Here is a 27917-nt window from a genome sequence, read left to right on the forward strand (position 1 = left end):
TCACAAAGGGAAGAGGAATTTACTCTGTAGCTGCTCGGAAGCATGTGGGAAATTGTGCCTGGGGAGCAGGGCAGCCAGGTGCCAGTGGGTGATTTGAGTGCGTACTGCATATCGTGATGCTGTCTTGCGGTAGGCTCCAGGCTACACTGTCGCCTGGCCAGCTGATGCCTAGGGCAAGGGCTCCTTTTTCACCACTTGTCTCATCTGATAGGTTGTGCTCAGAGTCGAGGGCCATCCTCTGTTAAGACCGATTGTGGATTTCATACTTCAGCTTTCAGGGGGATTGGTTAATTACTTTTTCTTCCAAGTTCTTAAGGCACCTCTTTTTTTGCTCCCAGTTGTTGCCCTCCTTTATGAATGTTCTTTCAACTATATCTGGGGAATTGGCCTGGTATGAAAAACTGAGAGTGGTTAAACTGTCAGTGCACAAAGTACATATTCGAAGCAATGATGTTGGTGAACTGAGCGTATACATAATGTACTCTCTAGGATTTAGCCACTTCTTAAATAGCACATCAGGAAGGAGGTGCGCCAATATCCAATACCTGTGTGTTGTGTGTTGCTTAAAGCAGAAGCTTCCAAACGTTTCCTAGAGAAATAGTGTAACCATTCGTAGCTCTCCGGGTGTGCTGCTGCCTAGACATGGAGGCTGTGAGCTGTATGATTTTCTGGTGTTTCAGATTCCCTCAAGGTGTTGTTGAGTACTACTGGTTTTGAGGACTGATCTTAATAAAATTTATTTTAGGAACCTCTGAAAAAGACTTACTGCATAAAAATATTATACGCTATTTCATTGAATCTAAAAAACCATTCATTCTAAGATGCACTACTGTTTTCTGTACCACTAAAATAAAAAGATGGCCAGTGAAAATGTATTACATTGAATGAATTTATGCAAAAGCTAGAGTTGGAACCCTCAAAGATCAGAAAAGTTGTAAGTTATGTTTTATGTTGACAGTTCTAGTTCACTAATTGTAAGTTTTTTTTAAAAACATCTTTAATGGTTTCTGTTATATCCAAATTGGCCAATCAGTACACTGACTTTATCCTTTTTGTTTCCATTAAATGTATTTGATAGCACTCTTTGACATGTTGAAAGCCTATAATGAGAGTGTATATTTCTAAACCTTAGGGTGAAAGCACATCAGAGTAAGTACAGTCTTCAGGTTTCCTTACCAGGACACTAAAGGTTTCACTGTCTCTTCCTTCCTTCTCCCTCCCTTTCTTCCTTCCTTACCATCTTTCCTTCCTCCCTTCCTTTTTTTCTTTGCAGAAATTAAGTTTTTCAATGAGTAATCTTTGGAGTTTATGAATCCTTTGGAATTTTGTAGAAGGGAATACATAATTCACCTCATTTGATAATTACATAATTTGAATTTCCCACATTTACTTTCAGAAAGGGGCCAGGGGTCAAGCTTTCTGCAGGCTCTGCTGCCTTGAGGTGCCATGCCAGAAGTGGACAGCACTGGGAGAGCCCTTTCTCCTGCTGTTCTGGGTTCCTGGATGGGTAAGTAGCAGAAGTAGACTGTCACTTTTGGGGGCCTCTAGGCAGGGGGTTATTAGAGAAAGTTATGATGCTGTATATACCAAGTTGCTATTTTGAGCTTGCTAAGAATAGGATTGTGTAGGAAGACAGTACAGCATGGAGCGTTTGATGAGTCATGGGCCTGTCACCACTATCCTTATGAGATGAACTTTATGAAACGAAACTTCAAGAAGTGACAAGTAAATTGAATTTTCCTTTTATTAAAATGTTCTTCAAAAATATTCACTTTTGAGTTGATAAAGACCCTTGAAAAAGGAGAAAGAAGATTAAAGTGTGTTTTCCTGAAAGCTCAAGAGCTCTGTTCATTTCTCAGCTTTCAATATCTGGGAACCCATTTGCCATGGCAAGATTCTGTACTGTGACCCTCAGCACCAAGATCCACAGAAGCTTTAAAAAATTATTATGTGTAATCGATGCTCAGAAGTCCATAGATTTTTACTGTAGCAACATTTGAGGAACACCGATTATATGCTAAGCCTCGTGGGGAGCCTGAAAGCTTGAGATGATCACAGAGAGACATTTTACACTGCAGGAAGCTAGGCCCACGTAGTCTGCATATTGCAGAACTGTGTAATTCAGACGTAAGTTGCCTAATTTCAAGTTCTGGGCTTTTAATACTGTATAATAGCTTGCTCAGCTAACAGTGTACATATTTGTATACACATTTCAGTGTATTTTAAAACAAGCCAAAAAGGATATTTAATTAAGGACATTAATTTCAGCTTAAATCCCTATGCTCTGGGAATAGGCTGTTTTACAGTCATCTGATACGAGAAATGGAGCAAATATTCATTTGGTTAGTCCATCCATTAAATATTTGAGGACCTACTCTGTAGCAGATACTGTTCTTGGTGCTGGGACACAAATGGTGAGCCACTCACATGTTCTCATGAAGCTGATGATTAGTCGGGGAGGCAGATTTAAAATACAGTAAGTTGGGATACCTGTTGTCGAGAAAACAAATAGATCCCCAAATCCAGAATAATGGGGTGGCATGGTAAGGAAAGACTTATTTGAGGAGGTGCATTTAAGATGAGAACTGAACATTGAGATTCCGGAGCTTTGAGAGGAGCTCGCCAGCCAGGGGAGACCAGAGGGGTGGTGCAGGGGGCTCCAGATGCTGCAGGAACAGTGTAGGGGTTAGGGAGCCCATCAGGCGGGGCTACCAGGCTCTGGGGAGGAGTGTGGCTGTCATGTAATTTCCCAAATTATCTTGTTTATTTGTTTACCTCTCTTCTCTAGAAGTAGGGAAGATGGAGAGACACAGGCAAGTGGGAGATATAGTTGGAGGCATAGCTGACATGATTCGTTCATGAATTAGGTGTAGGTGTGAGGGGGAAACAGACAAGTAGGAATCCAGAGCTGTTGGCTGAAGCAGTAGCACAGGTTGAGGTGCTGTTGACTGAGATGGAAGAGAGGTGGGGTCGGGGCAGAAGAGAGGGCCATGATAATGACTTTGGACTGGTTACAGCTGAGATGCCTGGGATGAGTGCAAAGGAGGATGCCAGATGGATGATGGATGTGTCAGTCTGGCTCAGGATGAGGCCTGGCGGGGTCAGCAGTCATGGAGCTGGGTGAGGTGGCTTAGGGAAAGGGTGGGGAAGGGAAGGCAAAGGCGACTCAGGAGCAAGCTTGGAGGACCTGGGGCAGTGAGAACCAACCAAGCAGGCAGGGAAGAGCCCTGAGGTCCAAGACATTGAGGAGAGGCTGTGTGTGAAGCAGAGGAGGAGAGAGCCTGCAACACAAGAGCAGTCAGTGACCTGGGGCCTGGGGAGGCGGGGGGAGGAGGCGGCAGGGCATGGTGGCCCCTCACAGCTGTTGCAGGTGAATGCAAGGGAAGGGGCTGGCCGCTCATATTCATATTTGCATGTGTTCTATTCCACACTGAAATGTAAAAAGCCAAAAAAAAAAGGGGGCGTGAAGGTGGAGGCAAGAGGTGTAGACAAGTGTTTTGTTTTCTTTTGTTCTTTCCCAGAGCTTGGCAGTGTGAGGGAGCCTAGAAATTAGGTGGTGGCTCCAGAGAGATCGGGGTGGGGAGAAGCAAAGGAAGAGTGCAGTTTCAGGATGAGAGATTTGGGGTGATTCAGAGGCTCATATGAACAGTGTGGAAGAGAGAGGCAGGAACCGGAGGCTGAGGTCCTTGTGCAGAAACAGTGGGGACCTGGAGCACAGGTGCTTTGATGGGAGGAAGTGAGTGTTCTCCATCGGAACAGGGGGAGGAAAGTGAGGAAAGCAGGAATATTGGGATAGATCCACAGTATGAAGCAGGGACAAGGACATGTTCACATTTGAATCCCCACAGTACTGAAAATGAACACACACAAATTAACATTCTCAGGGAAGATTGTTGGTTTAAAGCAGTTTCCTTGTTCTACATTCTGAACTTCTTTAACGGTCCTGCCTCTCACCTCCCCTTTCCCTTACGTCCCTATCATCCTGTCTCCTTACCCCACACAAAATGAAATAACTGGAATCCAACAGAAAGTCATCCAATATGGGTATAAACGTTGATTGTACCAGGTTAGAAGAAATTGTTTGAACAATGATTAAAAATGTATTCAATCTCCACTGTCTTAACTATAAAGTAGAAATTTTCTCCTTTTGCTAGAAGGACACAGAGAGTACCCCCTTTTCATTAGGTTAGTCCAGTGGGGAGGAAGGTAAAAACCTGCTGAATGCCTGTCTTGAATGGGATTTTATTCCAGTTAAATAATTCTGGCAGTTGCTGGATACTTTTCTGAAATGTCTTTAAGCCCAGCTCTGTTTTTTTTTTTAAGTGTACTGATTTAAAAAATAATAGATATGAAGTTTTGTGAAATAGTTAAATCAAAATATAAACATTGTATGCAATGTATTATGGTCACAAAAGCATGTTTTCTAGCAACTTTGCTGTCTCTAACATTAGAGACTTTCTCTCATTGAAAGGATCTAATTTATTGACTCTGAATGGGAGGGGTTTATTTTGGGGACTGATTTAATTAATGCTTAAGCAAAGCTTTTTGTTTAAACTCTCAGAATGTCTCGGTTAACTATAGCTGGTGCTTTGAGCAGTGGGGACATTTACATGGTGATACATATCCAACAGGAATGGCGTTAACTGTTTCTTTTCTGAGGATCTACTTTATTTCTTCTCAGTATTATCGGAATTATAGGACTGATTTTTTTTTCTATGAAACACCCAGTAACCTGATTTTCTTGAAAAATAAACAAGTTTAAAATCATGACAAACACAAGTAGACAGTATGGGCAAGCCCTTTTAAATTGGACAAAAGATTTCTGCCCTGACTCCTTTATCCCTAGAACTCCCCCCCACCGACCGTTGATACAATCTGTGGTAGCTCTGTTGTCGCTTGCCCTTTTGCTGAAGATTCATAGAAGCGCACTCCTGACTTCTTGCCACTAGTGATACTTTCTAGTCACTTTCAGGTTATTACTGTGTTTTATAGAATTCTGAGATCATAGAAATAGGTGGAATATTGAGACTATCTCACTATCATATTTAGGCCTACAAATAAAATAGACACTTCAGAAAAAACTTATGGCCCTTGGTGTCTCCTTGAAGCCCCAGAGGAAGCAGTCAAAAGCCCAAGGGTGCTCAGAAGGCGGCGCCTGGGATCGGTGTGGGTGAGGTGGGAATAAGCTGCTATTTCCCATTATACTTACTTTTTTGGGGAAAGGGATTCTGTGTTTTTCTTATTAACACCTAAGAATATGTTCTCTGATTCTCTTTTTATCTCACTAAAGAAACATACCTAGTTTAGGCCAGGTTTGGTGGGCAACATGGGGAAATTGCACAAAAAATGCAAAAAATTAGCCAGGCTTGGCGACGTGCGCCTGTAGTCCAGCTGCTGGGGAGACTGAGGCAGGAGAATGGCTGGAGCCTAGGAGTTCTGGGCTGCAGTGAGCCCTGATCATGCCACTGCATTCTAGCCTGAGTAACAGAGCAAGGCCCTATCTCTACAAAAATAATAATAAAAAAATACACAGTTTCATGGGGGACATTGAAATCCTGCCTGTTGATTCACAGTGTATGAATGTGATTAAAATGCTGAGGAAGTTAGCTCTTCCAACCCTTGGCTCTATTTATGGTTTATGTCATGAGAATTAGAATAACCAGAACATTTCAATCAAGAAAATAATTGAAGGTGAGGGTACAGTTTGCCTCTTGTACAGGAGGGGTCTGTCTATGGCCTTCTATTTAGAGATGAGCAGCCAGTTGTTTTCTGGGTAATCTGCAGATTAAGCCCTGGTCCACTCTGGTGATTTCTTTTTTTCCTTTTTCTGTTTTTGCAGAATGCCTTCGGAAATCTTGCTGAAGATATTTTCCTACTTGGATGCTGTGAGCCTTCTGTGTACTGGATGTGTGAGCAGGCGCTTTTATCATCTAGCCAATGACAAGTAAGCAGAAATCCAAGTCTCTGTTATGTTTTGATGACAGTTTGATGGAAGTCAGGAAAACTAGTAACTTTTTAACCATTTTTAAGAATTTAAGAGAATTCAAGAGTATTTTTACACACAAGTGGAAATGTCAAATGCTTTAACTATGAAATTTTCAAATATTTGCATTTATATGCTTAAAGGAATATACTTTGCATGGAACAAAAAAATCAAACTTGTTATTGCTGTAGCTGTTAGAGAATGCAGCTTCAGCTCTGTTGCCAGGAGGTCTTGGCTGTATTCCCCACAGAATCAGACCTAACCACAGAGTCTCAGGCAGCACTGCAGGGACCTGCTGGCTTTGACCCTGGCCCTGCGTTTGCAGAGCAGAATGAGTGCTCTCTGCTGATGGCCAAGCAGATCCTAAAGAAAGAGAAGGAAGAGGCTAAGTTAGGTGTACTTAGCTTCTCCTCCCAAACATGCCAATCAAGTTAACTTACTCCGTGGGGAGAGTGAAATGGATAGAGAGAGGCCAAGACTGTCCTGTCTTGGAGGCTGTAGGCTTGGAAGAAGGGAGCCAAAAGAGAGGGGTTCACCTGTGGTCATCTGGGCTTGCAGGGGGCGGATCTAGGAAGGAAGGGGAGAAACCTCTGCTTCTGTTTGTCACTATCATCTTAGCCTGCATCTCAGAATTGTATCTTAGAGGGAGAGATGGTGGAATCCTCCTTTCAGTGAGGATTTCGTGGCTTAAAAACAGAACATCTTTTTAGGCCCCTCTCTCATTTAGCATCAAAAGATCAGATAAATGTTGTTCTTAAATAGAACCTACATGTCAGCTGGGGAGATCAGCAAGATGAGAGGGAATGCCGGTTTTAACTGACGGTTTTGTTTGCTGGGTAAGGAGACGGAGAATGGCAGAAGGAGGGCTATCGTATTAGTTAACCCTGGAACATGGTGGACAAGAATGTCATTTAGTGCAGTGGTTCTCAAATGCCATCCAGAGAAGACTACATATGAACCACCTGGGAAAGCTGAAAACATTTCCACCCCTAGTCTGCATCTCTAGAGATTACAATTTAGTGCTCTGAAATCTGTATTTTAAAAATTCTCCAGCCAGGAGCAGTGGCTCACGCCTGTAATCCCAGCACTTTGGGAGGCCGAGGCAGGAGGATCACGAGGTCAGGAGATTGAGACCATCCTGGCTAACACGGTGAAACCCCGTCTCTACTAAAAATACAAAAAATTAGCCGGGCATGGTGGCAGGTGCCTGTAGTCCCAGCTACTTGGGAGGCTGAGGCTGGAGAGTGGCGTGAACCCGGGAGGCGGAGCTTGCAGTGAGCTGAGATCGCCACTGCACTCTAGCCTGGGCGACAGAGCGAGACTCCATCTAAAAAAAAAAAAAAAAAAAAAAAAAAAAAAAAAAAAAAAAATTCTCCAGGTCATACTAATGAATAGTCAAGTTCTGAAATGACTAATCTAGTCCATCTTTGATGTTAGGTGTATGCCACTTAAGTGAGGAACTCAGAATAAGCCCTCAGATCTCCTTAAAGCTGTCCTCAACCATTGTCATACTCTGAAGAGGACATACACTGTTCCCTAGTTGGGAAGGATGATTTTTCTTTTAATTTGAAGAGATGTTTCCCATATGGATATGGAAGAATATATGTCTGTGTATGTCAATACATGCACACGCACACATATCAATGAATGAACTAATAATGTTCTTCACAGTAGTTATAGAATGAATTAGAGCAATTTCTACATTTCCCTTCCTTAATGATTGTTGTAGTTTATGTAGTTGAGATTTGTTTCTCCAAGCCTCATGTTAAAATTTGATCCTCAGTGTTGGAAGTGGGGCCTAATGGGAGTCATTTGGGTCATGGGAACAGATCCCTCCTGAATGGCTTGGTGCCTTCCTTATAGTTCTTGCTCTAGAGCTGGTTGTTTAAAAGAGCCTGGCAGATCTCCCTTCCTTCTCTCTTGCTCGCTCACTCTATTTCTCTCTCTCTGCCATGTGATCTCTGCACAGTTGGCTCGTCTTGGTTTTCTGCCACGTGTAGAAGATTCCTGAGGCTTCACCAGAGGCAGATTCTGGTGTTGTAGCTCCTTGTATAGCCTGCAGAACTATGAGCCAAATAAACCTCTTTCCTTTACAGATTACCCAGCCTCAAGTATTCCTTTGTAGCAACACAAAGAGACTAAGACAATGATCTAATAAGAGATGAAGGTGGTCACTAAAAGAAAGCACAGTGAGGCATTTTTCAAGGAAGGAGTCAACCAAATGTCTAAAACTAGCATTCTGGAGGGTTCCCACTTTATTTAAGGGTAGAACTCAGACTCTTCAGATAAGCTGATAGATTGTATATTTCTTAGTTTCTTTACTGTCTCCTCTCTCCACTTCACCTGCATGGTGAAGAAACCAGGCCTGGAATCAGATTTGGAGCATGGCTGTAGTGATGTTTTTTGCATACTTTAGTATTACTTGTGTGCCCTCCTCACTTTCTTGGAAGTTGCCGTTTGGAAATATGAGCTACTGATGAAATTGCACTCACATTTCTTTTCTTTTTCAAAGGACATATTTAATTGTGCTAAGTTGAACTGCACGTTTTAGGTCCTACTAAAGGACCTAAAGAGTCATAGTCTGACTCTTAAAGTCAATGTCTGATCATGAAGTCAGACTACAGAAAAGAGTGTGTGATAATTGAACAAGTAATCAATATGTGTTTTTTAAAAGTTTATAGTATATTCTAAGCGTTGCTTCTGAAGAGAGGGCAAGCACACACGGTGTGGTGAGTTACGCTGATGACTTATGGGCAGACACTCTTGAAGGGCAGGGGGCTCCCCAGTGCCCCATCCCAGCAGCGGGGGCTACTCCCTTCTGCATGAGCCCTGTCTCTGTGTGGGAATAACGGGGATGTGTGGATGACGTGGCATCTGGTTTATCACAAGGGGGTTTTATTTGCCATGGACTCTGGCAAACACTATTTATCTGAACATTAAATTGGCCCCATTTTCTAAACAACTTGTTTGAGTTTCCCTGAGCCTATTGGTAGTTCTATTGGATAAATATGCCCTTTTGAATTATAAAGTTGAATCTGACTGGGCCTTCTAACAGGATGGAGCATTTGGGGATCAAGAAGTAAATGTGTTTGGGTTTTGGAGACTGTGAAAGGTATCTGAACCTTAACATTTGTATATTATAAAAAATCAAGGGGAACCATCTGCAGTGTAAAATGTTTTTACTTAGGTTCACTTACGGTAAGTAGTGTATGATCATGTGTGTGAACATAGTTCATCATACGAATGTTAGGTGTGGTTATTGTTACTAACTGCATGTGGAGTTTATGCTGTGATTCCCATCTCTGCGGCAGTGTTTGTTTTTGCAGTTGGTTAGTGCTAACACATGTAAAAATAGTATCAGAGGTTGTTTAGATAGTGCTGATGTGAGGAATTCAAGGCTCCATAAAGGTCCTGCTAAAGGAATACTTACATAGGGTGAGATGCTGAGTAAAATAAATGTGAGGAAAACACAAGCAAGCTTTTATGCAAAGGGAGTTTTAAAAGTGTCTATTCAAAGGATTTTGGTGAAACAGTTTCAGCTTTACTTAAATGTACTCAACTCATCATGGCATTGCATCTGTCTGCTTACATAGGAAAGTCTAGAAATTTCTGAATTGAAAACACAAACACTTTAATATGAAAGCTAGGCATGAAGTAATTTTGTGGAGTGAGAAATGACTTGAGAAATCCACACTAGGAAGAGAATTCAGCCAGGGTCTGACTGTATGTGAGCTTGCATTTGTTGGGAAGTCCATGTAACGTCTGAGTCAAGGAGGTGGTGTTCCGAAGTCATGTGTTTGAGAAATGCTGCTTTTCTGCTGCGGTTAAGGAAATAGCTCTGCCTCCCCGGAGCATCCAGTTATCCCCAGGGGTCCTGCTGCAGTTCAGGACCACTGCTCTGTGGGGGAATCGCTTTTTCCTTGCAGCCTCCAGGCCGTTGACTGCTTCATCCTATGCTGCTCTGAGTAGTAATGTGGAGACAAATGAGCAAATCATTAATGTTTAAAATGCAAAGTTTGCCTTTCAGATAAAGAATCGATTTTAACCGCTGCCTCAGTTTTCCCTGTGTCTTCCTTTTCTTTCCTGGTGGAGAGTACTGGCTGAAGAGGAAGGAGCCCTCAGGCCAGCTCACTGCCACCACTCGTGGGGCTTCTCCCGGCCTCTTGGTAGAGATGAGTGGAAGGAACAGACTTTGAGTCAGAGCTGAGTTTGAATTCCAACATTGAGGCTTATTGGCTATCTGAATTTGGGGAGGTTATTCAGTTTCTTTGACCCATTTCTTTTTGATTGAAGAGGTAGTGAAACCCAGGTGATAAGAGTGTGAGCTCTGGTTCAGATCCCAGCTTCACTATACACTTGAGTGCACAGACCTGGGCCAGCTCACCTTGCATCTGAGCCTCAGTTACAGCATCTATGCAGTGGGGACAGGAATACCAGCACCTCCTGGTTTCTTTGTGAGGAATAAATGAGTGATGTATAATACATAAAGTGGTTAAACGATGCTTGACACATAGTAAGTGTTGAAAAAACTTAATGTTAACTATTGTTTAGTTGTTACCATTAAAAACCTTCACTTTTTTTCTCTTTGTGAAAGCCTATTCCTTGTTGAAAGTTAAAAAATAGCAAAAAGAATGTACAATTCCATTGTTCCCTATTGAAATTTCTTGGTGTGTGTACATACATCCTTTCTGATCTTTTTAAAAGCATGTATCTATTTAAAAACAAGAATCATACCACATATACTTTCTGTTACATTTAAATAATATATTTCCTATTCTATTACTGATATAAGAGGGCAGTGGTTTGGATGATCCTAAATAACATGAGATTACTCACTTGAGACCTGACCCTGGGAAACGGGCTTTTCCTTTTTTTAAAGTGTGTTTTTGGTGGCGTTGAATTTAAAACACTAAGTCTCAAGCTGCAATTCACTTAACAGGATGAACGTTCAACTGTAAATATTCAGCTTGGCTTATTCATGGAATCGGATTATTTGAAAATATTATGCATCTCTAATTTGATATATTATGACTAAGGTAGGTGACAGTGTCTCTTAGTTAACATATTTCCTCTTTTCCCTCCAGTTTTATTTGGATCAGAATCTACTTAACTGCTTTTTCACCTACAAGATCAAATTGGAAAGTTAATTCAGTAGAGAAGATAGCTATGTCTATGAGCTTTCTGTCAGTTCAGGATAAAGAAGCTGGTTATTGGAAGAAAGAATATATCATAAAACAAATAGCATCTGTAAAAGCCGCACTAGCTGACATTCTCAAACCTGTCAACCCTTACACAGGTCTTCCAGTTAAGACCAAAGAGGCCCTCAGGTACGCAATGTGTTCCAAAAGAGAATGATGGCATCAGCTCAAAGTATTGTGTACATAGGACATATGTGCAGTTTAGATTGTGTGTGACTATCTCTAGTATTTTTGTGTGTTTTGTGCATCTATAAAATATGTATCATTTTCCTATTCTGCATGGCCTTCTGCATCTGCTGATTCAACCAACTGCAGATCAGAAGTATTGGTCAGGGGGAACCTGAAACAATAATAACAGTATAAAAAAGAATACAAATAAAGCCAGTACATTATACGTAATAACAACAGTTTGCACAGCGTTTACATTGTATTAGGTATTATAAGTAATCTCAAGATGATTTAAAGAATACGGGAGGAGGTGCGTAGGTTATATGCAGATACTATGCCATTTATATAAGGGACTTGAACGTCCACAGATTTTGGTATCATGGGGCTCCTAGAACCAATTTCCTGCAGAGACAGAGGGATAACTAGTAAATAGCCTAAAGTTTTAATGAAAAGCAGAAGTAACCTACTTATCTGCTATAGTACAGTAAGAATGTTCAAGGTCTCTTTTCTGGGCAGAACCTTTGTCTTATTTATATATTGCCAGTACCTGGAAAATCTTGGATGTTAAGTGGGTGTTAGGTGAGGAGAAAAAGTCTAAAGAGAGTGTTATTGTTGAAATGAAAATTATACTGGGCATGTTCTGAGAATTTTGACTTTGGCTTTTAAGGAACTAGATGCTTTGAGAAGATACGTGAAATTGCCTTTAGCATTTTTTTTTTCAATGAGGCAAACATTGTTAGTTTTTTTTTCTTTCCCCAGAATATTTGGTTTAGGTTGGGCAATTATACTGAAAGAGAAAAGTGGAAAAGAATATATCATGGAGCATGTTGATCTTTCCATAAATGACACATCAGTTACTGTTACATGGTATGGCAAAAAATGGCCGTGCCTAGCATCATTGTCAACCTTAGATTTATGTGGCGTGACACCAGTTTTTACAGACTGGTATAAAACTCCCACCAAACATAGGTAAGTACCAATCAGCAGAACTGTTGAGTGAGAGCATATTATATGTAAATATTAGTTGGCATTACTTTTGTAATTAAAAAATAAGAGCAGCATTTTTTAATTTTATCACATATTAAATGTACATTCTGCATTAATGTAGAAGAGGAAAAGAGTGCATTTTATCGCATTTCCGATTAGGTCTAAATGTAAGTTCCTCATATCTTGGTTGTCTTTAATGGTAAAGAATGATGTTGTAGTTAACAAAATTTCCTGGATGATTGATGGCTAACCTTTGAGGTTTTTCATTTTAACCATCTTAACAGAAAGATATATGATATCTTCCTTCTTTAGTAAGTGGTATACTAATCATAGTATAAATATGAGGAAACCAAGTCATAATTATTAGTTATTTTGTCTGCCTTCTGTTGAACTTACTAGATATGTGATCTTGTGCAAGTAACTTACTCTTTCTGTGTCTCCATTCTCTCCTCTATGAAATGGAATGATCGTTATACTGGCATAGTATTTAGCATATATGACTGCAGTGAATAAGGTCGATCAAAAGATATCACTATAAAATGCGTAGATTAGCTAAGTGTGCAGCACATGGGTAATGCTTAGTGAGCCCTTTACTATTCTGTTGTCAGGTGGCTTTGCACTGAGTCCATACTCACTATGAGGCTGGCATCTGCCTTTCTGAGCAGCTCTCTCAGGCTGTCTTTTTCATCATTGATTGCTTCCTCCTAAAAGCTGGATTATGGCATGCATAGCATCCTCATCTCTGGAGCAAGCTAACATAGCTTTATATAAGATATATTGCAAATATAAAGGTAATACCTGCCTTCTCCTGCGTTGGTTTCCTGCCCTCCCGTCTCCTTCACTGTCTCGGTATTCTTTGACTTTTCAGGAGTGTTTGCCATGTCGTTTTCTTACCATCCTTGCATGCTGCAGTTCCACCCATTGGTTTCTCTCCTGTCTGTCCTTGCCGTGGAGGATACTGTGATATCTGACATTAGTGCCTGCCGTCTCTATGGAGGGACACGGTTCTTTCATGGTTTCCCTGGATACAGACACTTTTTTTTCTTTTTTTTCAGCTCTGTAACTGGGGACCTTGTTTTTGGCTCCTCTCCATGGCACCTGCTCTTTGAGCATTGTTTTAGTGATTACCGAGCTCTCTTCCCATGCTCTGAATGTAAGACTATTCAGACCTCTTGGTGCTGGCAAATCCAGGTTTTATTGTACTCTAAAAATATTCTTAATGTTATGATGAAAAGTGAATTATTTTTCCTAAATATATTACTGAAGATACTTTGGAAACAGTTACCTTTTAAAAAATGGTACTTTTATTTGGATAAATCTTTGAAATTTCATATGGGATCATGAAGGAAGCCAGCTTTTTCTAATGTCGTAATTAGGCTTTATGCATTTTAAAATTACATTTGGAGAATAAGTCCACAAACTGTACTAGTTTTGCTAAGCAATATGTTACTTGGCATATCATTAAATGTTACTTACAGATATTAGGACATAATGGCTAACATTAATTCAAATGATCCTGAAGAATTAAGTTAAATGGATAAAGTTGAATTATAAAGCTCAGTTAAAGATAGTATTTCCCTGAAATGGTCATCAAGGTCAGAAGTAATAGATACTACATAGTACCAAATGCTAGAATTCATCGGGAAAATTCATTTGATGTAATTTATTTCCATGAAACTTCAATGGACTTCAGCCAGCCTTTGATAAACTGTGATAAACAAAACTAAAAGTGTTTTTTAGGAATTTGTTTTGATCGGCACTTTTATTGCAAGTTTGTAAGTGAATGCTTTCATCATGCAGGAATATAAATCCTTGTGTGCATCTGTTTGACAGCCAAGAAGAGACTTTGTGATTTTTATTTGGGTCTTTTTTGTTTCCTCTATGAAATGTTTTTCAACAACAGTGAAAGCCTTATTGATGTAATCTGGATTTCCCTGTAATTTATACCTTTCTAGTCAGACTCCAAATTTTCTTCCTTGCCAGCATTTTCTGCTCCGTAGCTTGTGCTGTCCCACCCCAAATTTGTGAGAAGTGCTGGGGCAACGTCAGCCTTAGCTTCTGTGTCTGTGGCTGTAAGGCCAAGCGCATGAGGACTCAGCGTGTTCTCAGAGTCTATTTAATAAGTACCTCTACAGCCAGATTTTCAGAGAAGAATGTTTCTCACATCCCCACCCAGCCTCCTCTATCCACATTAATGATACTAGGAGGGACTGCTGTTTGTTGAGCACCTGCCCCATGCCCTGCGCTCTCGTCCCCACTCAGCAGGCTGGTGATTTCACACACAAAGAACCAGCCTGTGATAGTCGCAAAGTCACTGTAGGTTGAAGCTAAGGTTTTACCTCAGGTTTCTCTGACTCCATAGTGAGGTTCCTGACTCTGCATTTATCCTCCTCCAAGTGTATTCTGCATATGCTGGGTTTATTTCTAATTTCTACATCACACATGTTCACCGACTGTCTCTCCTTACCCAGTTGTGGTTCTCTGCATGAGAAGTTATTTTGAAGAGTTGAACATGGGACTAGGGTCATGTGGTAGCTGCAGATCTGGTTTTGATGCTTCACAGTCCCTTCCACTTTGAAGCAGGACTGCAGCTGGTGTCCTTTTTAACGTACTTATTTAATGTACTTTTGAATTCCTGTTGCCTGCTGGCTTGTGCCTGAGGTGCTGGGCACCAACTGTTGAATGAAACGTGGCCCCAGCTCCTTAGGGATTTCAGTCTAATGCTGTGTTAGTGTCTCCTTTATGAAAACACTGGTGATTTAGTTTAAGTTTATTTCTGATGTGTCAACTTTCACTATCTCTGAGTTATCCTTGATAATAACTATAAAAGGCCCATCTGCTTTCCAGCCACCTCCTGAGACCACCCGTTCTTATGTCACTTGAAAGTGTATCTTTGCTTCTGTGTCGTTTCACTCGCTTGACTAGGAATACATATTGAGAGTCTACTTTAGATTGTATTGTGCTGGATTTGGAGGGAATAGAACAGGAGACAGTGCTGCCACTTCATCACTTTCCTGGTCCTTCAGCTTCCTCCTGGCTGGGTCATAGAGTTGACAGTAAGAGCAAACGGAGGGGAAGAAAAACCTAGTTGGGCTGGAAATCTGAATGTATCCATTTTGCCTTTTATTCATTTGTGTCCCCACCCTGTCAGTGTGCCACTTAGTTTGAGCACATCATTAATATACTCTTCAAACACACTTGTGATACACTAAAGAGAATTGACAACACTATAGACAGGAAAGCTCACTTCTCTCTCTCCTTTCCTTGGCGTAACGTTCAAAGACTCCGATGGCATTCTTTAATTGCAAAGTACGATCTGAGTCATTTGACCGTATCTACCATGATTGGCTGTGACAGACTCATTCGGATCTTCTGCCTGCACCCTGGCCTCCTGGTGGGAGTGTGGAAGGTAAGACTTGAGTCCCTGTATGTACTGTGTCATTTCCCCATCACAATACCACATTTACTTACCATTATGTATGACTTCAAATGTAAAATCCTTTAAGGCTTTTCACTAACTGCAATCCATTTTACCATCTCACTGACTTCATTTTTTCAAGCTAACATGGCCCTCTCTGTTCCACTGAGGCTGCTCTGCTGTTCTGCTATCATAGACAACTGTGCTTTCTGTTGTTCTGCTGTTCTGCTGTTCTGCTATCATAGACAACAACCTCTTCCTGCCTTCATGTTTTCCTTCATGTTATTCCTCTAATGTCGTGTGGCTTTTCCACTTCCAATCAGTCCATGTTCCTTCTTCTCTTCCTTTCATGCTGTTTCTCTGACAACGTTTCCCTTACTATGTGTTCAGCATGCCCGTCTCCCAAGCCTGTTTCTGATCCTGTAGGTGCGGCATTCAGTGAAATCTGCTCTTCAGGGTCAAGTGTCTACGATGTTATCCTTTCTCTCTGCATAAGATTTCTCGTTTCACCAGGTCTGGCTGATATTTTAAGATGGTAGTTCACAAATCTGATTCTGAGTTGGCATTATGCATTAGTTTACAATGACTAGACAGAATTAAGACCCTAGCTTCAGACAACACTGTCCTCTTATCCCTTTTCTTTAGCCGACTGTGGCCATCAGTGTTTCTTTCCCTCCTCCCCTTTCTGTGTGAAGGTGGCTTGTGGGTGAGACCGCAGCTTGCCTGCTCTGCATTCCGTGACTTGCATGCATCCAGCTGTGTCGGGTGCAGAGTTGGGAGCACTCTGGTGGCTTCAATTGTCCTCTGCCTGGCTACTGGAGAGTGGCACCTTCAGATTTACCATTTGGGGTCACCTATGCCCATCAGTGTCAGCTGTGAATCTGGGGAGAGATGGAGGTCAGTCCCCAAATAGTCGCATTTTCTGCTATTCAACCTGATGGACAAGTGAAGAAATTGAATCTAATCATTCCCACCACGTTGGCCAAATCAAGCAGTTACTTCCAAGAGGAACATTGTGTCAGTAAAGTTCAGTATTTGTAGAATTAATCTGGTATCTGTGAAAGTCTTTGAAAGGAATTTGAAACAGCCTGGAACTAACTGCATCGTTTCACAACTATCATGTGTATCTTTTGACATTTCACAAGCTCTAGGCTGTGAGTTCTCTTGTTCCTGTGTGCTCTGCATATTTGGGTGAATTGTGGTCCTGCTGTCAATATGAAATGTAAGTCTTATTAGATAGTAATAACATATTAGCAGTAATAATGCATTAGCACTGTGGTGATCTTATGTTTGTAAGAGACTGCATCTATCTGCAAGATGAATGTGCTGTGGTCTTCACAATGACCTTGTGAAAAATTTAAACATTTTGGTTGAAATACGTATTCTTCTTAATTAACCTTTCAGAAGGAGGAAGAACTGGCTTTTGTTATGGCAAATCTTCATTTTCATCACCTTGTGGAGAGGAGCACGTTAGGCTCGGACACTATGTATGTATTTATATGTGGGTGTGTTGAATTTTTGTACAGTAAATATAAAGTATTAGAAGTTGATGCCATCTTAATGTCCTGAGAATAGCTGCAGAGATATTCTGTTTTTAATCAGTAAACACAAACCAACAGGCATAATTAGCTGTTGCTAAAATAATTGGATTATTCATGAGTACATATTTGCTTTATTTATTCTGGGTTAAGGAGTTTGTACCTAGTAGGGTATTATTTATACGGGTAGGATAGCTTGATTACTTCAAGATGCCACTACTGTCCTTCAAGTTCTTGCTCTTATGTGAATTTTCACATCTTGTAAGGCATGTAGACTCATGGCCCTTGGGCTGAACCTGGCCTGCGGATGATTCTGTCCGGTCTAGACAGTGTGTGTCTTTTAATGAATTTGAATGTCTTTAGGTGGGGCACAGGCTTCCCATTTCACTACAGCTCTCACCCTTTTCCTGTAGACTTAGACTCCCTTACTCATTGTTTGTTTTTCTTTTTTTAAATTACCTGAGAAGCTCCTGAGTATTTTTGAGTTTGTCACCTTATGTAGTCATGTTTTTCTTGTTGAATAAAACTTTGTCTTGGCTTTGGGTCTGCCTAGGTGTTTGTCCTGCAGATCGGTGTTCAGTGCCTTTTCCTGCTGAGCACTTTTGTCCCCTGGACACTGAGAACAACACGGAGGGCAGAGTGGCCTTTGTAGAGTGGCCATCCTGGGATCAGCTGCAGAAACATGTGCACCCATGCTGGGCTGTGGCTGCCTACAGAACTCACATCATTGCCTGTTTTTATAGAAGTTGGTAAAAGGAACATTGAGCAGTCTTTTAAGTTCATGGTATTGAAAATTATAGGGAATCCTATGGAGTTTCATTTGTAGGAGGTAGTGCTTTGATATGGGTGGTAATTTTTTAAAAAGTATTTTCAAACCAAGAATTTTATTCCTGGCGTTGGCAAATGTGTATGTTTCTTTTGTTTTGCTTTTCAGGCCCTATGAACTGCCTCCACATAGCCCCTTTTTGGATGATAGCCCCGAGTATGGACTGCACGGCTACCAACTCCATGTTGATCTGCATAGCGGTGGGGTTTTCTACCTATGTGGTACATTTCGCAATCTCTTCACCAAGAAAGGTGAAATTAATTGAGTTTTTATTTCATTATGAAATTAAAGGTTGAGGTGAGGGAACCAATTTTGATGACCAAGTTAAGGATTGCCCCCACTGGTCAGTTTATAATGTTTTGGCACCTCCCAGACCCGTGTATCATCCCAGGGCTTGTGAAAGTCCTCACCGGACTGAGTCTCTTCAGCACTGGCTCTGTCTCCTTCACCACCGTCACTCTCAGTGCCACCTCCTGGGGGTAGCCCCTACTCATCTTCTCTACTGATGCTTCCTTATTATTTTTCCATGCTCTCTGCTTTCCCCAGACTTCTTCCCTTCTTTCTTAAAGGAATGTGGTAAATTTGCCAGCAGGGCCCGTGCCGCTCCAGGATGAGAGTAAAGAGAAACCAGCCTTTCTCCTCTACGTACTGTGTCACTGTTTGCCACACCTACCAAAGCCAGGACAGAGGCTGGGGGAGACAGGAAAGGAGGAGACTTAGGCCAAGCAGGAATAACGAGGGAGTGGAGAATGCCCCATTCTAGCTTATCTGATTATTTCCTTTTGGTTTCATTCTTCTGTAGCCTGTAAACTTGGAGTTTCATGTAAGGCCTTGCTTAGATTCAAGTTTAACATTTCTGGTAAAAATATTTTAAAAGGGAAGTTATGTACTTCATTTTGCATTATATTGAGAGGTATATAATGTCACGTTGTCCCATTATTAGTAATGCCAGGTTTTATCATCTGGTTAAGATGGTGACCACTAGATATCTTCATTATTGAAAGTCTTTTTTTTTCCAAATATCCTGGTCCTCCAAAGTCTTTCGTCTAGTGACTTGACACCCATTATGATCTTTGCCTAAATCAAATATTTTGTTTAAAAATGTTGATTTTCTAATTATTTCACTATGTCTATATTTATCAACTGAGCTTTTGTAAAGAACTTTCTCTTATCACCTGGGTGAACTTCTATAAAGGCAGAGCAAATACTTAATTCTTTCCTTTTAACTGCCAATTTTCAGATGAAGAAATTGATGTTACAGAGCAAAAGGGGCTTGCTGCCTGATGTGCTGGAACCCAATACTGTGACACCAGGTTTTTGAGAAAAGAAAAGCTTTTTATGGCTGGCCTGCTAATAAGGAGACAGGAGTCCAGCTCAAATCTGTCTCCTCATGCTGGCTTTAATGCAGTAATTTTATTAGGAAAGGTTTAGGGAGTGGATTCTGGGATTAGTAGGTGATTGGTGGAAGGAAAGGGAGGTCTGGAAAGTCCTCAGGCGTGGTGCAATTACCTCTTCATGCCCTCATGGGTCACTTGCAAATTCAGGAGGAGTTAATATGAAACGTGGTGGGGATTCAGGCTGTGATGTCAGAAAGCTCCATCTGTGAAAACTCCTGTTGGCCATATTGGTTCCGACTGATTTCAGCCAGTTTTATCTTAGAAGTGGAGGGAGTTTTATTATTTTAGTAAGTTGCCTCTTTTCTTATCTGCCATCTTGCAAACTCAAGCATTGCTGTTAGTCATTAGCTTCTTTAACTCTGGAGCACGGTTTCACTGATGCACTAGTCATCTCCTGTGGTGGAAGAAATGTGAGCTCTTCTTCTTTCCTCCTCGCCCCCACCCTTGTTTAATGTCACTTTGGACTCTTGGATATTTATTTATTCAATAATTTATAGTCAGTTATAGACATTTCTTTTTGAAGTTACTTGGTCGGTGGGATCTGCTTCGGGCTGCTTCTGTGTCCTCTAGATATCCCGTTTGTCTTTGAGTCTTCCTTGCTTTTTGGCTCAGGAAGATTGCTAGGTTTTCTTGTGTTTGTTGGCATTTTTATCAGAATTATTCAATTCCACACATTAACCTGAGGTATATTAACATCTTTGTTGTTGAATTGTTCCATCCAAGAATGTGGAACGTCTTTCAGTTTGTTTAAAAATTCTTTTATGTCTTTTAGGAGTGTTTCAGAATTTTTTTCATACTAGTTTTGCACATTTCTTGTTAAGATATTTATGAAGTATTTAATTCTTGTTACTTCTCTTTCATTTTATCTTCCAGCTGTTTTGTGATTTCTTTGTGATGTTTTGGTCTCATGGAATGAGTTGGGAAGTATTCTTTCCTCTTGGATTTTTTGGAGGATTTTGCATAGAATTGGTAGTATTTCTTCCTTGTTTGGTAGAATTCATCCAAGCCCGGACCTTTCTTTATGAGAAGACTTTTAGCTACAGTTTCCTTTTCTTTCAAAGAGATGGAGCAATTTAGGTTATTCATTTCTTCTTGAGTGAGCTTTGGTATTTTTTGTCTTTTAAGGAATTTGTCCATTTTACCTAAGTTGCTGAATTTATTGGCATAAAGTTCTTCGTAATAGTCCCTTATTATCTTTTTCATGTCTATAGAATCTAGTGACATGACGTGATTCCTGATATTGGTAATTCGTGTATTTCTTTTTTTTCTTGATCAGTGTGGCCAGAAGTTTATCAATCTTATTCATCTTCTCAGGGACCTAACTTTTGGTTTTATTGACTTTTTTTCTGTATTATTTTGTTTTGTATTTCATTGATTTGCATGTTGATTTCTATTCTTTCTACTTTTTTTCTGCTTATGTTGTATTTTGCTCTTTTTCTAGTTTCTAAAGGGAGAAGTGGAAATTATTGATTTGAGAACTTTCATATTATCATATTGAGACATTTGGTGCTATGAACTTTTCCCTAAGTATTGCTTTAGTGGCATCCCACAAATTCTGATATGTTTTATTTCATTTTTATTCACTTTAAAATACTTTCTAATTCCCCTTTTATTTCTTCTTTGATATATGGGTTAGATAGAAGTGTGTAATCTAGTTTCCAAATATCTGAGGATTTTCTGGAGATCTTTCTGTTACTGAGTTCTAATTTAACTCAATTGTGGTCAGGAAATATGCTTTGTATGACTTGAATTTTTAAAAAGTGACTGAAATTTGTTGTATGTTCCAGAATATGACCTATTTTGGAATATGTTCCATGTGTACTTGAGAAGAATGTGTTCTGCTGTTGTTGAGTAGAGTGTTCTAAAATATTAATTAGGTAATATCGGTTGAGAGAGTTGATATTTTTCTGCCTACTTGTTTTATCAATTAGAGAGAGGTGTTGAAATCTCCAACTCTGACAGTGAATTTGTGTACTTTTTTTTTTGCCGTGTTATCAGTTTTTGCCATGTGTGTTTTGAAGCTCTGTTATATTCATGATCACTAGAGACTATGATATCCCTTTGACTAAGTGCACACTGTGTACATTGTTGAGGGTGCCCCCAGTGTGCCCTAATGCACACCAAGGGTACAAACGCTGTGCCTTCTATGCCAGTATTAGCAGAGAACTGAGTCTCTGCTCTCCATGGCTGCAACCCTCATGGAGTGTTGAATTGCGCATCTAGCCTGACCTGGTGCCACCACTGTGAGCAGCTGGCCTGGGAAATGGGGGAATAAGATGCGATTTCCACAGAGATGAGGTGAGATGGCTGGCTGGTCCCAGCCACGGCTGCTCCTCAGAGCTCTCCTTCCCCTTTAAACCTTGTGAACCATTACAGAGCCCTGTGTGTCCCCACTCTGCCTCCCCCATCTCAGCCCACACTGCTGCCATCCCCTCTCTGGCCTTATCCTTTAATGTCCTCCCCACTCTAGCTCTCTTGTAGCTTCAGTGAGTTCCTCTCTGTTCCTTGACTGTATCAGGCTTTCTGTGGCCTCACATTCTTGGTGTGCCCCTTCTGCCTGCGGCGTTACTACCCCAGATCTCAGCATGGGTCCTGGGGGTCATGTCTCTCTGAGCCTGATTCACTGACAGCTTCTCAGTGAGGCTTTACCCACTTTGCTACACCTAGAAGCCCTCACTCTCACTATTTCTCACCTGCCTGCCTCAATTTTTCTCCATAGCACTATCTATCATACTGAGTTTACTTATTTAGGTAGTTTATGTGTTTAAGAGAAGTAACTTCCACAAGGCAGTATTTTGGTTTATTTTGTTCAGGACTGTCATGGCACATAGTAGGCTTGCACATAAATATCACAAAGAGAATGGGTGGCTCCCAAAGGCCATGCAGTTGAGGGGCTCTTAGATAGACTCTTCTGAACCTATTACCTTAAAGCTCTTTCTGTTTCTTTAGCTAAAGGATTCTCAGCCGCATTGGCCAGGATCTTTTTGGTCAAAGCTCTTGCAGTTCTTGTTGCCTCTAGAGGAAAAGATGCAGCTTCAGGATGCTGCAGAGCAGAGCTGCAGGCTGGCCCTCTTTGTGGGACCAAAGCAAGGCGACAGCGAGGGCCTGAGCCTCTCCACCAGGAGTGGGAAGCCCTGCCCTCATCCTGCCTCCCAGGGTCTGGGGAGGCCCCAGGAGGCTGGTGGGGCCTAGTTCCTAGGCCACTGTGCTGTTCCAGAGCTGCCACTGCTGGTCTTCCCCCACTGCCTTGATTCCTTTTCTCTTACAACCCAGAGGAAGGGCGTCAGAGTTCCCCTTCTAAAGTACGTGACTGTGTACTTCGCTCTGGAAAGAAAAAGCCTCACAAATTCAACGTCTGGCAGAGTACTTTCTACTTTTGTACCTATGGTAGGTTACTTGGCTACACAAATAAAAATGAAATTTGTGTTTAGGTACTTAGTGTCTATGTCATCGTCTCATTACAAGGCAAACATCAGGAACTTGTGCCGTTTCTCATCTGAGATGGCTTATAAGACATAGTTTTTGCAGAATACCAACTATTCTATAAAAATTGCTTCCAAGACACTAATTATATTACTTTCAGTTTTAAAAATGTTTATTATGAAGTAATTTTACATTGTACAGAGAACTCCTGTACAGTCTTTATACAGAATTTATTCATTTATAACATTATTTGCCATTAAAAATCATTTTTCTTTCTCTTTCTCTCTCTCTCTCTCTCTGTGTATAATGTTAATAGACCCCTTGATGTTTATATGACATGTGTGTATATACACACACATATATATGTGTATATACACAGGTCATAAAATCATCAAGGGGGATATTAAGATTATTAACATTATGAATCTCAAAGTGCCGGGATTACAAGCATGAGCCACCACACCCTGGCCTACCTTTATGTGGTGTGGTGTGGTGGCTCATGTTTGTACCTGCAATTTGAGAGGCTGAGGCAGGCAGATCATTTGAGCCCAGAAGTTCCAGACCAGCCTGGGCATCATGGTGAAACCCTGTCTCTACAAAAAAATACAAAAATTAGCCGGACACGATTAGATGCACCTGTAGTCTCAGCTACTTGAGAGGCTGAGGGTGGGAGGATCGAGAGTTCCAGGGTGCAGTGAGACGTGATTGTGCCCCTATACTCCAGCCTGGGCAACAGAGCAAAAAAAAAGGAAATATATATGTAGAATTATGTATGTTGGAATCCATATACTTGTAGAATTATCCCATCACTCTATTCTTGAGGAGTTAGGGCTTGTTAGGTGCTAGGTCTGTCTCAGGGGAATATCTAGAACTTCAGAGAAGAGGACTTGCCATTCATTATTGCAAACAAATAACAGCATAATGTTGTTTAATTTTTATATTGCATTCCTCATACCTAAAATACACCCTTAATAACGATGAATATGATAATAATAGGGAAAATTTATGAGCACTCATTATAGGTTTCTGCTAAATGTTTCGTGTTAAGTATTTCACTTCCTCTTCACAGCAAGCCTGAGCTGTGGGTACTTTTACCTCCCCACGTTATTGATGAGGAATCAGAAGGTGGTAGAGAGTCAGGTCTCTGTTCTGTAAAGGTAGTAGGTGGCACTGTCTGCACTCAGGTCCGTGTGACTCCAGAGCTGGGTACGTCCTGCTTCCTGTAATATACTTCCTGTATGTTTTTGCCTTTTAAATGATGTGCTTTTAGAGTGTATCTTCTTGTGTGTGTGTGACTGTCAGTGTGTTTCCAAAGTTTTGGCATTGTAAGTGTGGTCAGGGTAGGCTGCTGACTTGCTGGAGTAACATTTAAGCCAATTTTGTGTTAATGTTAATAAACCCCTTGATGGTTATATGATTGTTACAACGCATAAGAGGTTAAGTTAAATGAAGGAGAATGCGGAACTGAGTTAGGACTAATTCGCCTTTGATGATTTTCCCCCCAGTAAAAAATGACAAAGTAGATTTCCAAGGTAGACTCAAGTATATTTCCACTTCCCATGATTGCACTACTAGGAGTCAGCAGAGGGCGCTGTTGCCATCAGAGTGTCTTTGTAACATTTTAAAAAGTATTATACAAATAGAATGTCCTCTGTAGTTTTTGAGAAACTCTCTTGTGGTACCATGTGGTATATTTAGTAAATTTCAGCTATGGCATTGCTTTTGGGGATAAATCACTTTGCCCCCATTTTTTGAAAAAGACTTTCTCCCTATCAAGGATAAAATGTTCTGTCATCACGTCTCTGGAATGTAGGTGGCTCTCTGCTCTGTTTATCCTCCGAGCGATCTGTGAAGCCTGGCTTGACCTAACCAGGCAGGCTGTAGGGAGCTGCGGGAAGTAAAGGTATGAGGCTGGGTCGTTTGGGGTTCGTCCATTAACAAACAGTTATTGAATGCAGGAGATGGGCCACACAGAGGGAAGCCCTGCCTCCATGTGATCCCTGCCTGATAGGGTTAGGGACAGAGAGAGGTTTGGGAATCCAGTCACAGGCATGAGTGGGGAGGGGTGGCATGAAGGATTTCTGGAAGGTTCTGAGGAAGGGCACACCAGGAGGAGCTGGGGTGGGGATGAAGTGACCAGTTGCAGTGTCCAGACAGGTTACTGGGAGGGTCCAGGCCGGGGTAGTAGGGTTGAGTGGAAAGGATAAAACTTCAACTATGACATAATTTATTAATAGAGCCAGAATTTGGCCATTCTGTATGGACATTTCCAGGATTCTATTTTTAAGTGAGGGATTTTATGGATGCTCCAATTAAGTCCACCAAGTCATTGCAATCCTATTAAAAACCCCAATAGTAATTTATTATCAAACTTGCAAAGTAGAGTCTAAAATCACTTTGGAAATGCACATATGCATATGAAATGGCTGAGAAATTTTGTTTCGAATTTTTAATGAGAAAGTATGATCTTTTCTATGTATACAGGCTACAGAAAGACAATACAATAAAAAATCATGTAGCCACCACAGTTTAGAAATAGACCAGTACCACAAACTTTGAAGCTGCCTGCATGTCCCCAACCTGCTCTCATCTGCTTCTTTTCCTGCCAGAGGGAACCACTATTCTGTCTGTTGTGTTAATTGTTCCCTTGCTTTTCCTTTTTTTTTTGGTAATTAAACATCTTTGTATGGTGAAATGACACACAGAGAAGTGCATAAGACAGATAATTGTAAAGAAAACACCTGTGTGATCACCATCCAGGCCTTAAGTTTTGAAAATGAATTGAGAGGGGGCTGGCTTAGCAGATGTTAACCACTCTGAAACTACAGTGACCAAGAAAGTACAGTATCATTAAAGAAATAGATACCCAGGGGAGTGGAGCAAAACATCTTTCACATCTTTTGCAGTTCCAGATTTTTCTGTCAAATTATTTCTGTATACATAAACCCTTTATTCATATTTTAATAAATCTTAGACTCATAGAAAAAGTAATGAGTAGCTATTTTGATTATACATTATGCATTATGATATATCTACGTATCAGTGTGTATCTTCATCCTTTAAAAGATACATATCTATTTCTTTAGAAAGTATAGAATGCACTCTGTAGAATAATGTGCCTTATGCTGGCTAAAAGGATTTCTAGAATTGAATATGTAGCGAATGCAAATAATCAAAGGATTTGTGTTTGTTTTCAGGCAGAACAATCCCAGTGAAGTATTCAGAGTGAGTTCTGACAATTCGATGTCGTCCACCTCTTGGTCATGATATTTTCTCTGAACAAAATATCCCTTAGTTCTATTTTCTTAACTCTGTCCCATGAACTTTGGTACAAGGTCCTTTGATTTTTTTTCGATGTCTGTTACTAAAAACAAACCAGAAGAACCTATTTAACTCTTGGTGCCTGGGGTTAGGTTCCAAGTCACAGAGTGGGAGGAGTATTTCCAAAGTGACTCAGTGGTAAATGCTCAGAAATAAGCGTCACCTCATTGGCTGACCAGCAACATCTCCAGCTCAGCCCGTGCTGCAGTCATCCGTTTTGAGGCAACAGCTCGTGTCTCTTAGCTTTGAGTTCTGATATGTCTCCAGCGGGCTCGGCTCCCAGGCCAGTGGACACTAAGTCTTGCTCTACTTTTCCTCCTCTGTTGTCCTTTCAGATCTGAGGATGTTCTGTTTTGGCATGGTTAGGAGGACCCTAGGTCCTCTAATTCCATAAAATACTGCTCATGCTTCTTGACATTGTTCTCCCTCAGTAAGAAGCTGTGTCTGGGGAAAGCCTTTTTGACCTCTCAGCACTACCTGATAGTGAATAAAAAGGATCCGTGTCCTTTCTGTTTTTCCTTGTGGGTTTATTTGACTGCTTCTCTTTGGAACTTTGTCATACTCCTCCAAGGAACTGGGAAGTGTCCTTTCTTTGTATTTTTATGTGTTCTGCTACTTTGTCAAGTCACGGCTATGTTGAAAATTTTAAAAAGGATCTAATTTCTTTTCAAAGAAAAATGTATGATCCCTAGACTTGCACATATTGTTACCTGCTTCTTTGTGTATTGCCACTAAAATTAAGCTAAAAAGAAGTTTAGGTGAAGAAATATTTTGCTATCTGAATTGGTTTATGAGAGGAAAGAGGGAATGTGGGTAAACAGTGAAGGAAATACTGAAAGAGTAATTTGTAAATGAAAACTTAAGGTGAGCTTATAACAGTGCCCATGGGTTTTTCTGTATACCTTTTGTTTTCTATTCTTTTGGAAATGTAAATAGATGACATTGGCTCCCTAATTTCAGTGATTCACTAGGAGGACTCCGAGGACTCGGGATATAGTTGCATTATTGGCTAAGACTTAGGACAGTGAAAGGATACAGAACAAAGTCAGCAAAGACAAAAAGGGCATGGGGTGAAGTCTGCAGGAAACCAGTGCAAGCTAAGAGTCCTTCCCCGTGGAATCAACACAAAGTGCTCTTAATTCCTCCAAGAATGAGTTGTGACCAGAATTGTGAAATGTCTATTATTAGACAGCTCTAATGAGAGCTCATTAGAGACTCAGCACCCGGGGTTTTTACTGTGGGCTTGTCACATAGGCAGCCTCTGCCTGGCACTAGCAGAATTTCGGACTCTCAGAAGCAAAGAAGATGTTCAGCATTAACCACATTGTACAAATTGTTTAGGTACAGGGACCACCCTTACTGGGTAGGGAATGGTGGGTGAGAACACTCCTGAAATCCAAATGCCTAGACCACATCCAAGGGTCAGGTTGGCAAGCAGATCTTCCTAAGAATTGACAGTATGAGGCTTGCTGTGTGAATTATTTTCAGCATAGCTGTCCACGAGTGCTTTGATAAGGTGATGGTGCCACCCTGTGAAAGAGAAGACAGGAAATAGTCCAGTTGTGTCTTTGAAGTATAAATAGAGCTTGCCAAAGGGCCTGATCAGCAATGCAAAGTATGAAGAAATGTATATTTATTTGATCTTTGTATCAGGCTAA

The 27917-nt window shown here is 40.9% G+C and overlaps 1 protein-coding gene across 1 annotated transcript in view; it reads left to right on the plus strand.

Annotated features, from left to right (window-relative positions):
- The window catches only part of FBXO15 (F-box protein 15), a 75893-nt gene that overhangs the window by 6150 nt on the left and 41826 nt on the right, over positions 1–27917 (plus strand). Inside the window, exons 2-8 of the mRNA XM_003264334.3 lie at positions 1397–1507; positions 5840–5944; positions 11068–11310; positions 12109–12318; positions 15619–15745; positions 17159–17241; positions 18227–18369. Coding sequence (XP_003264382.1) covers positions 1397–1507; positions 5840–5944; positions 11068–11310; positions 12109–12318; positions 15619–15745; positions 17159–17241; positions 18227–18369 — 1022 coding nt within the window. The remainder of the gene's footprint in view (positions 1–1396; positions 1508–5839; positions 5945–11067; positions 11311–12108; positions 12319–15618; positions 15746–17158; positions 17242–18226; positions 18370–27917) is intronic.

Source organism: Nomascus leucogenys, chromosome 4 (assembly GCF_006542625.1).
Source record: "Nomascus leucogenys isolate Asia chromosome 4, Asia_NLE_v1, whole genome shotgun sequence".
NCBI classification, from domain to species: domain Eukaryota; kingdom Metazoa; phylum Chordata; class Mammalia; order Primates; family Hylobatidae; genus Nomascus; species Nomascus leucogenys.